At 43.8% G+C, this 14,840-nt stretch overlaps 1 protein-coding gene across 2 annotated transcripts in view; it reads left to right on the plus strand.

Moving 5' to 3' along the window:
- MVB12B (multivesicular body subunit 12B) overlaps positions 1-14,840 on the plus strand; it is a 313,295-nt gene that overhangs the window by 245,138 nt on the left and 53,317 nt on the right. For both annotated transcript variants that reach the window (XM_053695604.1, XM_053695603.1), the window contains exons 8-9: positions 437-492; positions 5,055-5,114. In XM_053695604.1, the coding sequence (XP_053551579.1) occupies positions 437-492; positions 5,055-5,114 (116 nt within the window). The remainder of the gene's footprint in view (positions 1-436; positions 493-5,054; positions 5,115-14,840) is intronic.

A 14,840-nucleotide genomic window follows, 5' to 3' on the forward strand; every position in this document is an offset into this window, starting at 1 on the left:
CCTGCTCCCCAATCACACCTGAGACCTTGTAACACTGAATCACATGACACCGGGGAGGGTAAATGGCTAATTGGGCCCAATTTGGACATTTCCACTTAGGGGTGCACTCATTTTTGTTGCCAACGGTCCAGACATTAATGGCTGTGTGTTGAGTTACTTTGAGGGGACAGCAAATTTACACTGTTATACAGGCTGTACACTCACTACTTTACATTGTAGCAAAGTGTCATTTCTTCAGTATTGTTACATGAAAAGATATAATAAATATTTACTATTTACAAAAATGTGAGGGGTGTACTGTATATGTATTTATGTACTGTATATATATATATATGTGTGTCTGTATGTGTGTGTATATATATAAAATCAGTATGTAAATTTTATATGTACCAGTCCTTACTGTTAATATTCTGATGTTTTGCTCTCTTCATTTCAGCAATGGACGGTGTACCTTTCATGATATCAGAAAAGTTTGCATGCGCTTCTGAAGCGGTGAGTGCCATTTGTACACAGCGGCGCACCTCTAAGGGTTTGTATGGACCCATACTTACACATCACATTTTATATATATATATATATATATATATATATATATATATATATATATATATATATAAAATCACATTCTCGAGCCGAGATGTGTGTGTGTATAAATATAAATATATACTGTATATATATAAACTTCAAAGAAAGAAGAGGCACTCACAGGACTTAATGAACACAATTTTTGTTTTTATTAGTAATTCATCAACAAAGGTCATCTGAACATCATATAACATATATTGATTACGAAACAGTCTTGACAAAGGTCCCTGTGAGGACCGAAACGTTGACTGAACCTTTGTTGATGAATTACTAATAAAAACAAAAATTATGTTCATTAAGTCCTGTGAGTGCCTCTTCTTTCTTTGAAGTTTATATATATATATATATAATGTGTATGTATGTTATATACATACAACACATGGTTCCTTGGGTTGGAATTAATCTAAGCCTTATTTATTTGTTTCTTCTGACCTCTAGTGGCCATTTGTCTGAACTACATCAAACCACTTCAAAAAATACATTTTAACCTGCTTGTTTTTGCTTTCCTGCTTTGTTTGATTATTTTCCTTTCTTCCCTCTTTACTGTTTCTCTATCTCACTTATCTCTTCTCATTTTCTGCTTGTCTCTTCCCTTGCCTGCCTGCTTAAACATTACTCTGTTCCTCTTTTCTTGCATTGTTCTCCTTGTCTGTCTCCCCTGATGTCTCTTCCCGTTCTTCGTCTCTTTGTGTTTGTCTTACCTCTAACAGGAGTGTACAGTATACAGAAGAGCATATTTATCTTGTATATAGAAGTATTAGAAGACAAAATTACAAACAACGTGTTAGCCAGTGATGACGTTTGCAAGTACAGTCTTTTATCTTCTTATATAAGAGTATTTAACCTGCCGGTCAACGCTTTCACCCCTCATTTTAACCTAATTTAAGCGTTTTAATTTATTAGTTGTAATGAAGATGCGCTATAACTTTTTAATGTAGTATTAAAATTAAAATATCCCACGCTCTGGCCGCCCACTTCTAAACTAAATTTTCTTGTGAGCTAACAGTTAGAACTGTTCTCCAATCGGCGCTCTAGCTACAAAAAAAAACAATTTGTGTGAGTGCCAAATGGCTAAAGCAATGAATGGAGAACAATTCAGGCCATTAGCTCACAAAAAAAAATGTTTTTGAAGTGGACTTTAATGTATTATGTATAGCTGATAATTTCTATCATTCTAAATGGTCCTCTCTAAGATTAGATTCATACATATACAACGTACTCCTGAAGGTCATCGGTATCTGATGCTTTGCCATTAGATCTCAAGACAATAACTATAATTTCCATTTATCAATGAAGCGGTGGACGCAAAGTCTGACATAGTGTTATACTAAACAGTACTTTGATGGTACTTATGCAATACTACTCCTCTTGTGAATTTAATAGCTGCCTGTGCGCTGGGTGAGGGAGCCTTCTATTGTGTATATAGTGTTATACTGCTCACACATCACATATTGTAGGAGAAGAGACTAAATTTATTAAGCATTAGAAGCTGCTTTGGAGCACTTGCAGGGCAGGCATCTGACTGCCGCTTCTTATCCTCTCTGCCACCTAGGGATGATTGACAGGCCCAGCTCTTGCTCGGTGTTCTTCCTGTTTTGCCCCTTCTCCTATTTTCTTTTCCACTTGCCCTGCTTTTCTTCCCATGCCCTGCTCCTCTTTCCTCTTCCTCCACTCTTCTTTCCTTGCTTTGCTCTTCTTTTGCCCTGTTCTTCTTTCCTCTTCTCCTGCTCTCATGCCTTGCTCCTCTTCCCTCTTCCCCTGCTCTCATGCCTTGCTCCTCTTCCCCTGCTCTCATGCTTCGCTCCTCTTCCCCTTGTCCCATTATTCTTTCCTTGCTTTGCTCCTCTTCTTTTGCCCTGCTCTTCTTTCCTCTTCCCCTGCTCTCATGCCTTGCTCCCCTTCCCCTGCTCTCATGCCTTGCTCCTCTTCCCCTTGTCCCATTCTTCTTTCCTTGCTTTGCTCATTTTCTTTTGCTCTGCTCCTCTTTCCCTGCTCTCATGCCTTGCTCCTCTTGTCCCATTCTTCTTTCCTTGCTCTCATGCCTTGCTCCTCTTGTCCCATTCTTCTTTCCTTGCTCTCATGCCTTGCTCCTCTTGTCCCATTCTTCTTTCCTTGCTTTGCTCATTTTCTTTTGCCCCTGTTCCTCTTTTCTCCTCCCCTTGCCTTATTCTTTCTCCTGCCTTGCTCCTCTTCCCTTTTTGTCCCATTCTTCTTACCTTGCTTTGCTCCTTTTCTTCTGCCCTGCTCCTCATTTCTCTTCCCATTTGTCCCACTCATCTTCCCATGCTTTCCTGCTTTTCTTCTGCACTGCTCCTCTTTTCTCTTGCCCTGCTTCGCTCCTTTTCTTCTGCCCAGCTCCTCATTTCTCTTCCCATTGCCCTGCTTCTTTTCCCTTTCTTTTCTGCTTTTCTTTTGCCCTGCTCCTCATTTCTCTTCCCCTTGCCCTGCTTCTCTTCCCTTGCTTTTACGCTTTTCTTTTGCCCTGCTCCTCATTTCTCTTCTTCTTGCCCTGCTTCTCTTCCCTTGCTTTTACGCTTTTCTTTTGCCCTGCTCCTCATTTCTCTTCCCCTTGCTTTGTCTGCTTTTCTTTTGCCCTGCTCCTCATTTCTCTTCCCCTTGCCCTGCTTCTCTTCTCTTCCCTTGCTTTTACGCTTTTCTTTTGCCCTGCTCCTCATTTCTCTTCCCCTTGCTTTGTCTGCTTTTCTTTTGCCCTGCTCCTCATTTCTCTTCCCCTTGCCCTGCTTCTCTTCCCTAGTTTTGTCTGCTTTTCTTTTGCCCTGCTCCTCATTTCTCTTCCCCTTGCCCTGCTTCTCTTCCCTTGCTTTGTCTGCTTTTCTTTTGCCCTGCTCCTCATTTATATTCCCCTTGCCCTGCTTCTCTTCCCTTGCTTTGCTCCTTTTCTTTTGCCCTGCTCCTCATTTCTCTTTTCCTTGTCCTGCTTCTCTTCCCTTGCTTTGTCTGCTTTTCTTTTGCCCTGCTCCTTATTTCTCTTGCCCTGCTTCTCTTCCCTTGCTTTTCTTTTGCCCTGCTCCTTATTTCTCTTGCCCTGCTTCTCTTCCCTTGCTTTTCTTTTGCCCTGCTCCTTATTTCTCTTCCCCTTGTCCTGCTTCTCTTCCCTTGCTTTGCTCCTCTGTCCTCTTCCTCTTGCTCCAGTGCTCTCCCCTTGCCCTGCTTCTCTTCCCTAGTTTTGTCTGCTTTTCTTTTGCCCTGCTCCTCATTTCTCTTCCCCTTGCCCTGCTTCTCTTCCCTTGCTTTGTCTGCTTTTCTTTTGCCCTGCTCCTCATTTCTATTCCCCTTGCCCTGCTTCTCTTCCCTTGCTTTGCTCCTTTTCTTTTGCCCTGCTCCTCATTTCTCTTCCCCTTGCCCTGCTTCTCTTCCCTTGCTTTGCTCCTTTTCTTTTGCCCTGCTCCTCATTTCTCTTTTCCTTGTCCTGCTTCTCTTCCCTTGCTTTGTCTGCTTTTCTTTTGCCCTGCTCCTTATTTCTCTTGCCCTGCTTCTCTTCCCTTGCTTTTCTTTTGCCCTGCTCCTTATTTCTCTTGCCCTGCTTCTCTTCCCTTGCTTTTCTTTTGCCCTGCTCCTTATTTCTCTTCCCCTTATCCTGCTTCTCTTCCCTTGCTTTGCTCCTCTGTCCTCTTCCTCTTGCTCCAGTGCTCTCCCCTTGCCCTGCTTCTCTTCCCTAGTTTTGTCTGCTTTTCTTTTGCCCTGCTCCTCATTTCTCTTCCCCTTGCCCTGCTTCTCTTCCCTTGCTTTGTCTGCTTTTCTTTTGCCCTGCTCCTCATTTCTATTCCCCTTGCTCTGCTTCTCTTCCCTTGCTTTGCTCCTTTTCTTTTGCCCTGCTCCTCATTTCTCTTCCCCTTGCCCTGCTTCTCTTCCCTTGCTTTGCTCCTTTTCTTTTGCCCTGCTCCTCATTTCTATTCCCCTTGCCCTGCTTCTCTTCCCTTGCTTTGCTCCTTTTCTTCTGCCCAGTTCCTCATTTCTCTTCCCCTTTTCCTGCTTCTCTTCCCTTGCTTTGCTCCTCTGTCCTCTTCCTCTTGCTCCACTGCTCTTCCCTTGTTACTTTTATGTCCTTGCACCACTTTTCTTCTTTTGCTCTACTCTTCTCTCCTTCCATTGTGCTCTCCACTTTTTTCCCTCACTGTTCTGTTTATTTTTTTTAATTTCCCTTTCTTTACCCCATTTCTTTCACTTTGTCTTTAAGTCCTCCTCACACCTGTTTTCCTTCCATCACACGTTTTCCCTTTTATGTGCAACTCTCTCCTTATCCTTGTTCATTTTTTCTTATTCCTATTCTTATGCCTCAGATCCCTTTTAAAATGTTTCTTCAGTCACTTTCTTTAGTTTCATTTCATTCTTCTACTTCCCACTGTCCTATTCTGTTTTCACAACCTAAAGTTGCGCTTTGTTAAGGATGACTTTAAGCACAGGATTATTTTTTGTATATTTAAATGACATTGTGCCATTTCTTTCAGATGCAGCAGGTTGATCTCTTGGGAATCACAATAAAGTCACTGGCAGAAATAGAGAAGGAGGTAAGAGAAGATTCACTGATACACAAGTGTAATGCATTGCTGCCTGATTAGAAGTTTGTCCAACATTGTTCTTGTCTTCTTGTGTTAGAACATTGTTATTTGTGCTGTCAAGCAACGGGTTGGGTAAAAAAAGATGAATGTATAGGATGTATTAAGGAGGATCTAGAGAGACTATGCAGAGGTAGTATGCCCACAATGTAGAGGGGACAACCGTAGAGATGACAGTACATTAGGGGGGAGTGCAAGGGTAGATATGGTAGAATGCAGTGGGCAAGGGTAGAGGTGGCATGAAGCAGTGAGTAGAGATGTCATGACGGGGGGTGGTAAGGGTAGACATGGCAGGAGCAATTGGGGTTATGGGTAGAGGTGGCATGAAGCAGTGAGTAGATATGTCATGACTGTGGGTGGTAAGGGTAGACATGGCAGGAGCTATTGGGGTTATGGGTAGAGGTGGCATGAAGCAGTGAGTAGAGTTGTCATGACTGTGGGTGGTAAGGGTAGACATGGCAGGAGCTATTGGGGTTATGGGTAGAGGTGGCATGAAGCAGTGAGTAGAGTTGTCATGACAGGGGGTGGTAAGGGTAGACATGGCAGGAGCAATTGGGGTTATGAGTAGAGATGGCATGAAGCAGTGAGTAGAGTTGTCATGACAGGGGGTGGTAAGGGTAGACATGGCAGGAGCAATTGGGGTTATGGATAGAGGTGGCATGAAGCAGTGAGTAGAGTTCTCATGACAGGGGGTGGTAAGGGTAGACATGGCAGGAGCAATTGGGGTTATGGATAGAGGTGGCATGAAGCAGTGAGTAGAGTTCTCATGACAGGGGGTGGTAAGGGTAGACATGGCAGGAGCTATTGGGGTTATGGGTAGAGGTGGCATGAAGCAGTGAGTAGAGTTCTCATGACAGGGGGTGGTAAGGGTAGACATGGCAGGAGCTATTGGGGTTATGAGTAGAGGTGGCATGAAGCAGTGAGTAGAGTTCTCATGACAGGGGGTGGTAAGGGTAGACATGGCAGGAGCAATTGGGGTTATGAGTAGAGATGGCATGAAGAAGTGTAAGGTAAGCGTAGAGATGACATTATGCAGGGGGCAGAGAGGCTTATGGGTACAGATGGCAGGAAGCAGAAGAGGTTATGGATAGTGGAATGCATGAGTAGAGATGACATGAAGGGAAGGTAGTAAGGGTAGACATAGCGGAAAGCTTAGAAGGTTGTGGGTACAGATAGCATGAATCAGTAAAGTGTATGCATAGCTAAGGCAGGAAGCAGTGAGGGTGATGGTAGAGATGGCAGGGTGCAGTTGAATGTAAGAGTAGAGATTACATGAAGGGAAGCTAGTAAGAATAGACATAGCAGAAAGCTGAGAAAGTTATGGTAAAGATGGCATGAATCAGTAGAGTTTATGGGTAGACATGGCAGGAAGCAGTGAGGGCAATGGGTAAAGATGGCAGGGTGCAGTGAGGGTGATGGGTAGAGATGGCAGGGTGCAGTGAAGGTGATGAGTAGAGATAGTATGAATCCGTAGAGTTATGAGTAGAAATGGTAGGAATCGGTGAGGGCGATGGGTAGCCATGGAAGGAAGCAATGAGGGTGATGGGTGGAGCTGTCAGGAAGCAGTGAGGGTGATGGGTAGAGATGGCAAGATGCAGTGATGGTAATGGGTAGAGGTGTCATGATGCTGTGAGGGTGATGGGTAGAGATGGTATAAATCGGTAGGATTTATGGATAGTCATGGCAGGAAGCAGTAAGGTTGATGGGTACAGATGGCAGGAAGCAGTAAGGTTGATGGGTACAGATGGCGGGAAGCAGTGAGGTTGATGGGTACAGATGGCGGGAAGCAGTGAGGTTGATGGGTACAGATGGCGGGAAGCAGTGAGGTTGATGGGTACAGATGGCAGGAAGCAGTGAGTTGGATTGGGTACAGATGGCAAGAAGCAGTGAGGTTGATGGGTACAGATGGCAGGAAGCAGTGAGTTGGATTGGGTACAGATGGCAAGAAGCAGTGAGGTTGATGGGTACAGATGACAGGAAGCAGTGAGGTTGATGGGTACAGATGGCAGGAAGCAGTGAGATTGATGGGTACAGATGGCAGGAAGCAGTGAGATTGATGGGTACAGATGGCAGGAAGCAGTGAGGTTGATGGGTACAGATGGCAGGAAGCAGTGAGATTGATGGGTACAGATGGCAGGAAGCAGTGAGATTGATGGGTACAGATGGCAGGAAGCAGTGAGGAGGATGGGTACAGATGGCAGGAAGCAGTGAGGTTGATGGGTACAGATGACAGGAAGCAGTGAGGTTGATGGGTACAGATGGCAGGAATCAGTGAGGTTGATGGGTACAGATGGCAGGAAGCAGTGAGGTTGATGGGTACAGATGGCAGGAAGCAGTGAGGTTGATGGGTACAGATGGCAGGAAGCAGTGAGGTTGATGGGTACAGATGGCAGGAAGCAGTGAGGTTGATGGGTACAGATGGCAGGAAGCAGTGAGGTTGATGGGTACAGATGGCAGGAAGCAGTGAGGTTGATGGGTACAGATGGCAGGAAGCAGTGAGGTTGATGGGTACAGATGACAGGAAGCAGTGAGGTTGATGGGTACAGATGGCAGGAAGCAGTGAGATTGATGGGTACAGATGGCAGGAAGCAGTGAGGGTGATGGGTACAGATGGCAGGAAGCAGTGAGGTTGATGGGTACAGATGACAGGAAGCAGTGAGATTGATGGGTACAGATGGCAGGAAGCAGTGAGATTGATGGGTACAGATGACAGGAAGCAGTGAGGTTGATGGGTACAGATGGCAGGAAGCAGTGAGGTTGATGGGTACAGATGACAGGAAGCAGTGAGGTTGATGGGTACAGATGGCAGGAAGCAGTGAGGTTGATGGGTACAGATGGCAGGAAGCAGTGAGGTTGATGGGTACAGATGGCAAGAAGCAGTGAGGTTGATGGGTACAGATGGCAAGAAGCAGTGAGGTTGATGGGTACAGATGACAGGAAGCAGTGAGGTTGATGGGTACAGATGGCAGGAAGCAGTGAGGTTGATGGGTACAGATGGCAGGAAGCAGTGAGGTTGATGGGTACAGATGGCAAGAAGCAGTGAGGTTGATGGGTACAGATGGCAGGAAGCAGTGAGGTTGATGGGTACAGATGGCAGGAGGCAGTGAGGTTGATGGGTACAGATGGCAGGAAGCAGTGAGGTTGATGGGTACAGATGGCAGGAAGCAGTGAGGTTGATGGGTACAGATGGCAGGAAGCAGTGAGGTTGATGGGTACAGATGGCAGGAAGCAGTGAGGTTGATGGGTACAGATGGCAAGAAGCAGTGAGGTTGATGGGTACAGATGACAGGAAGCAGTGAGGTTGATGGGTACAGATGGCAGGAAGCAGTGAGGTTGATGGGTACAGATGGCAGGAAGCAGTGAGGTTGATGGGTACAGATGGCAGGAAGCAGTGAGGTTGATGGGTACAGATGACAGGAAGCAGTGAGGTTGATGGGTACAGATGGCAGGAAGCAGTGAGGTTGATGGGTACAGATGGCAGGAAGCAGTGAGATTGATGGGTACAGATGGCAGGAAGCAGTGTGGTTGATGGGTACAGATGGCAGGAAGCAGTGAGGTTGATGGGTACAGATGACAGGAAGCAGTGAGGTTGATGGGTACAGATGGCAGGAAGCAGTGAGGTTGATGGGTACAGATGGCAGGAAGCAGTGAGGTTGATGGGTACAGATGGCAGGAAGCAGTGAGGTTGATGGGTACAGATGGCAGGAAGCAGTGAGGTTGATGGGTACAGATGGCAGGAAGCAGTGAGGTTGATGGGTACAGATGGCAGGAAGCAGTGAGGTTGATGGGTACAGATGGCAGGAAGCAGTGAGATTGATGGGTACAGATGACAGGAAGCAGTGAGGTTGATGGGTACAGATGGCAGGAAGCAGTGAGGTTGATGGGTACAGATGGCAGGAAGCAGTGAGGTTGATGGGTACAGATGACAGGAAGCAGTGAGGTTGATGGGTACAGATGACAGGAAGCAGTGAGGTTGATGGGTACAGATGGCAGGAAGCAGTGAGGTTGATGGGTACAGATGGCAGGAAGCAGTGAGGTTGATGGGTACAGATGGCAGGAATCAGTGAGGTTGATGGGTACAGATGGCAGGAAGCAGTGAGGGTGATTAAATTGCAAAAAAGATTTGTTGCACCTCTAAGGGTGCAACAAATAGAGAGTTTGCAAGTGCACAAACAGCTCCCTTAAATGTAAAGGTTAAAACATTAATTTTAATTAATTCGTTTAAAAATCTACACTGGATACTAGAACAATTACATGAACATTACCTAAAAATAGATCATGTTTGTTTAATTGTTCTGGTATCCAGTTTTGATTTTTAAAAGAATTAAAGTTAATGGTTTAACCTTTACACTTAAAGGGACAGTAAATTAAAAATTAAATGTTCAGATAGAGCTGCAATTTTAAGCAACTTTCTAATTTACTCCTCCTATTAATTTCTCTTCCTTCTCTTGGTATCTTTATTTGAAAAGCAAGAATGTAAAGCTTAAGAGCCGGCCCATTTTTGGTTCAGAACCTGGGAAGCTCTTGCTTATTGGGTGGCTATATGTAGCCGCCAATCACAAGCGCTAGCCAGGGTGCTGAGCTAAAAATGGGACGACTCCTTAGCTTACATTCCTACTTTTTCAAATAAAAATAGCAAGAGAACAAAGAAAAATTGATATTAGGAGTAAATTAGAAAGTTGCTTAAAATTGCTGCTCTATCTGAATCATTAAAGAAAAAAAATGGGTTTAGTATCCCTTTAAGGGAGCTGTTAGTGCACTTGCAAACTCTCTATTTGTTGCACCCTTAGAGTGCAATTTGTAACCTATTATCAGGGGAGTAGCACCAATCATTTTATATGATAGGCCCCTATAATTGACATAGTGCCACATGACATAATATTAGGGTAGAATGTTTAGAAATAGCAGGAAGCAGTGAGGATTATGGGTAGAGATGGCAGGACTAGAGATTACATGATGGGAGGGCAGAATGTTTAGCAGAAGTAGAGGTTATGGGTATTGATGACAAGAACCGGGGACTAAGAGTATAGCTGACACTGTGCATGGAGAGGGCAAGGTCAGAGGTGACAAGCTGCATTATAGATAAGTGTATAAATGGCCAATTACAGAAGGGAGGCAATAGCATATATGGCTACAGCTGTGCCTCTGACCAATTCACTGGCCTGTAGTATAATGCAAAGAACATTGAGAAAGAACTTGGAAAACAATTAAAGTAAAATATAAACAATAACTATCCAGCAGTCTTGCTTGTTTCTCAGAAGGCCGAATTGTAATAGCTTTTGTAAGTGCCCTGTAAGTCACACGCTAGCTATATATAAACATACAAGTAGCTCTGCTCTTGCTTTGTCTGTCTGTCTGTATGTCTGTCTCACAAAACCCCTGTCTCGCTGGCTCATTTCCCTTTCTGTACATGCCATCTCTCTCTCCTTTAATATACTCCCTAGAGTTGCCAGTTGCCGAGAGATTCATCTTGGTTATAATTGCTGCTAGCCACGCATAGCTAATTTGTGTTTTTAAAATTCTAATTAGCAAATACTAGACATCTTTATGAGCTCAGCTAGAGAAGAAGGCAGCTTCTCCTGATTTAGCTACAGGGGAGGCGGGATGGGGGGGGGGGGGGTATTGTGTTTGCCAACCAATGAACTATCAGAATTCCTAAAACAAATGACAATATGCGTATCCTTTTATATAAGGTCACTTCAATATTACATCCCTTTCTTAAGAAATAACTTTATTTTTCTTGGGTGTTCACTTTTGAGTTTTGATTTAATTTGCGAGTAACTCGTCCACTGACTGAGTATAAATTACAAATAGTTAATCATTCTGCTGAAAATAGAGATAGCAATAGGTTAATTTAATTTTAGAGCATTTTATCATTTTTCTATTGCTCACAGATAACTTAGTGTTAAACCCCTGCAATGCATTACTGGGAGCTGGCTGAACCTGTCTGGTGAGCCAATGCCAAGAGACAAGTGTGTAGCCACCAATCACCAGCTAGCATTGAAAAAAACAGAAGAGAGAGAGGCGTCTAATAGTGCATTATCGTAGATCTCTTAACAATCGAAATGACAGACAAGTGGCAACCCACGGATTGGGGAAGCACACACAGTGCTATACACAGCAGGCCGAGACCTCTAAATCGCTCGGCAGACACACTCCCGGCGGCACTCGATCAGTCACGTGAGCGGACATCCGCAAATCACCAAGGAACTCGCCGACCGTGTCAGGAGGAGTATACGGCAGAATCGACCATTCCAGATGCCCAAAAAGAAACACGAAAGGGGTCTGTGAAGTGGCACAGGTCACAAACTCAAGACAGAGCAGGGATGTCGAATTAAAGTTTTTATTAAAACAGATAAAAACAGCAACGCGTTTCTCTGCTAGATATGCTGTTTCATCAGGCTGTAAGTTTAAAAACCCCACGCTCCATATAAAAACCCTCTTTCAACCAATCACTACTGCGATTCAAAAAACACCCACCTCCAAATGGCCCACCTGTAACATTTTGTATATATACTACAGACAGCTGCGGGAAAGTGATACAACAAACAATTACATAAGATTAACAATTTTAATAAAAGGAACAGTTACATAATCGCTGGCAATCTTGCCAGCATAATCTATAGATCCGTACCTTGCAATATCCGGACAATGTCCACAAATAGTGGTGAGGACCTAGACTGTAATAATCCTAGTAACTCTCAAAAATATTGGCCAAGCATTGTAAAACCACGGATCCAATAGATATCATAAACAGTGCAAAACGCATGAAATCATATATAAACATATTTCCACAGAATCTATCAATTTCTAAACTACATCATAACGATGATCATATAAATTAAATTTTTCAAGAAAAACTGGACAATTTGATGATGTGAACTAATCCATATAGATAGTGGACCATACCTAATCTAAATCTAAAATAAATACTAATATCCATATAACAAATCTATAGATAGTTACATAAATATCTATATTGCATACTCATCACTGATGTGGTAAAATGCTGGATAAATGAATTACTACAAAAAAAGTGATGACCATAAATCCTTGTGCAATTGATATGCATGAGGGGGGTGTTATATGCATAAATACAAATATAAAAAATTAAAAAGTATATACTATATAAATTGAACACTATAAAAAAGTGATAGCCATGAATCCATGTGCTTGTTAAATACATGCATAAATGCTGTGTGTGTAAATACTAATAAAAAATAATATACAAATGATCATATATGATCATGTGATACAAGTGAAGTGTGTATGCTATCTATCCGAAGTTAAGTGGGTATGCAATATAGATATTTATTTAACTATCTATAGATTTGTTATATGGATATTAGTATTTATTTTAGTTTTTAGATTTAGATTTGGTATGGTCCACTATCTATATGGATTTGTTCACATCATCTATGACTTATCTGTTGCTGCTAGCGAAACACTTTAAATTGTCCAGTTTTCTTTTTAAACGAGAAGAGTCCACAGCTGCATTCATTACTTTTGGGAAATACAGAACCTGACCACCAGGAGGAGGCAAAGACACCCCAGCCAAAGGCTTAAATTCCTCCCCCACTTCCCTCATCCCCCAGTCACTGTTTGCCTTTCGTCATAGGAGGTTGGCATAGAAGTGTCAGAAGTTCGAGTTAAGTCTCTTATGGAGGGTAGTACTCTTCGAAATGGGACTGGAGTTTTAAGCAATCCTAACAGACAAAGGCCCAGTCCAGCACTTCAGGCCACTGCACGCCAAACCAAGGTCACCACAACAGCCTTAAATGGAATATGGAACTTCAAAAATGATGGCAGCAAATGGTGGAAAACAGGATTTATTTAGTACACAAACATAACAGCGACGTTTCGGGAATACCTTCCCTTAATCATGCAGTAAAACATAATTGTACACAGCACCCTTATAAGGGTGCTGTGTACTGCATGATTAAGGGAAGGTATTCCCGAAACGTCGCTGTTATGTTTGTGTGCTAAATAAATCCTGTTTTCCACCATTTGCTGCCATCCTTTTTCAAGTTTTAAGTAATCCTGTCAGCCTCTCAGTGAGAGCATGGATGAAAGTTAGAGTCCGAAGATGCAGGGAGAGTTTTCCTGTGAAACCATCCCGACTCATATTAACAGCTCCTTGGCAATCAGCGTTGACGAGTTTCGCTGCCTGCCTTTATTCACTCACGTCCATGTCAGAAGCGAGGCTACTATCTGTCACACTTGAAGGGCCGTGTTCCTGTTCCACGGCGTAGATTCCGGTAAGATTGTTTCATTTTATTTCAATATGTGAATGTAATGTTAACGAAACAAGGTAGGGTCCAAGTGGGACTCCTTTTATCTTAATAAGGAATCATGGGTCAATAGCTCCTGAAAGGGGTTATTGAACAGGGGGGACTTTAATCATGTTTGTTATATGGTTCTATCTGCTAATGTGTAGCGATACTTAGGCTTATGGCTTTTACGGAACATAATGGCCTTATCTTTTTGACGCAATCTCTTGAGATTGCTCGCCCTTTTTGTGACTGGCACGGTGCACCTCGTGACGGGTGCGGTAATGTTGTTTCTCACTTCCGTATACTGACTGTGTGGTGACAGAGAGAATCTAGCTTGTGGGTTGTCTGGTTCACAGGAGGTGGTGAGTGCCCCAGCCATGGGGGGGTGTAAAAAGGGTGCCAGTTAGTGTTTGTCATTTTTGTAATCCCAAGATTATGGAGGATTCTGATATCTTAGATACAAATGTCTCCGATACAGAGAATGCGTCTTGTGATGAATATGAAATGGCCTGGGTAATCAATGCCCATCAGTTATGTTCCGATTGCCATTCTAGAGAACTCTCTTCTCCCGAATCAGGGAGCTTAGAGTGCGTTGAGCCATCCGTTTCCAAGGTTTCCATGTCCCGTGGGGGGCGTGCCCCAGACCCTTTCTCGACTAGCAAGCAGGTGTCCCTATGGCCTTTACTAGTTCTCCGGAGGATGGCTTGTTTCCTCCAGAGGTTACGGAACAGTTCCACATGGCCATTTCTATGGTGCTGACTCATATCCCCCAAGTGAAATATTTCTAAGATACTGTCTGTGTTTTGTTAACCAGGGCCCGTGGGGCATGGGATCGCCTGATTCAAGTCACTTGGTTTATTGATATGGACTCCGGGCTCGGATTCTGTGTAGAAGTATGAGGCCTAGTGTGTAGATACAACGCTTCTGAATGGAGGGTTGTGAGTGCCGATCTAAGGTTGGCTTTTTCTGGCTACTCGCCTGGGATACGGATCTCTCTTTTCAGATGTCATCATGGTTCTTACAGGTCCCTGGGGTCTCAGAACCGTAGTTTCCATTCCTTTGGAGTTGGGAGATGTGAATGACCTCTGTGGTCTAGTGTTCCGAGTGGTGAACGATTTGCGTCTTCACTTGAGGTTCTTCCGGATGCTGACTCTTTAGCTTAATAACATTGTTTTGCGGTGGCATTCTGGGGTCAGGTAGATGACCATTTATCCTCAATGCTCCGTTGGGGCTTCGTGGAGGGTGGTTTACGTCTAGCTCACTGGGATGGCAAGCAGAAGGTCCAGGATTCTCATCCACCTTTTGGGTGCTGGTTGTTACCTTGCCAGCGTGTGTAACACGTGGTTAAGCTTGTCTACGAGATTTTTCCTTGCGATCCAGGAGCACTGGGTGCCGCATTCTTAAA

The sequence above is a fragment of the Bombina bombina genome, chromosome 12 (genome assembly GCF_027579735.1).
Source record: "Bombina bombina isolate aBomBom1 chromosome 12, aBomBom1.pri, whole genome shotgun sequence".
NCBI lineage: Eukaryota > Metazoa > Chordata > Amphibia > Anura > Bombinatoridae > Bombina > Bombina bombina.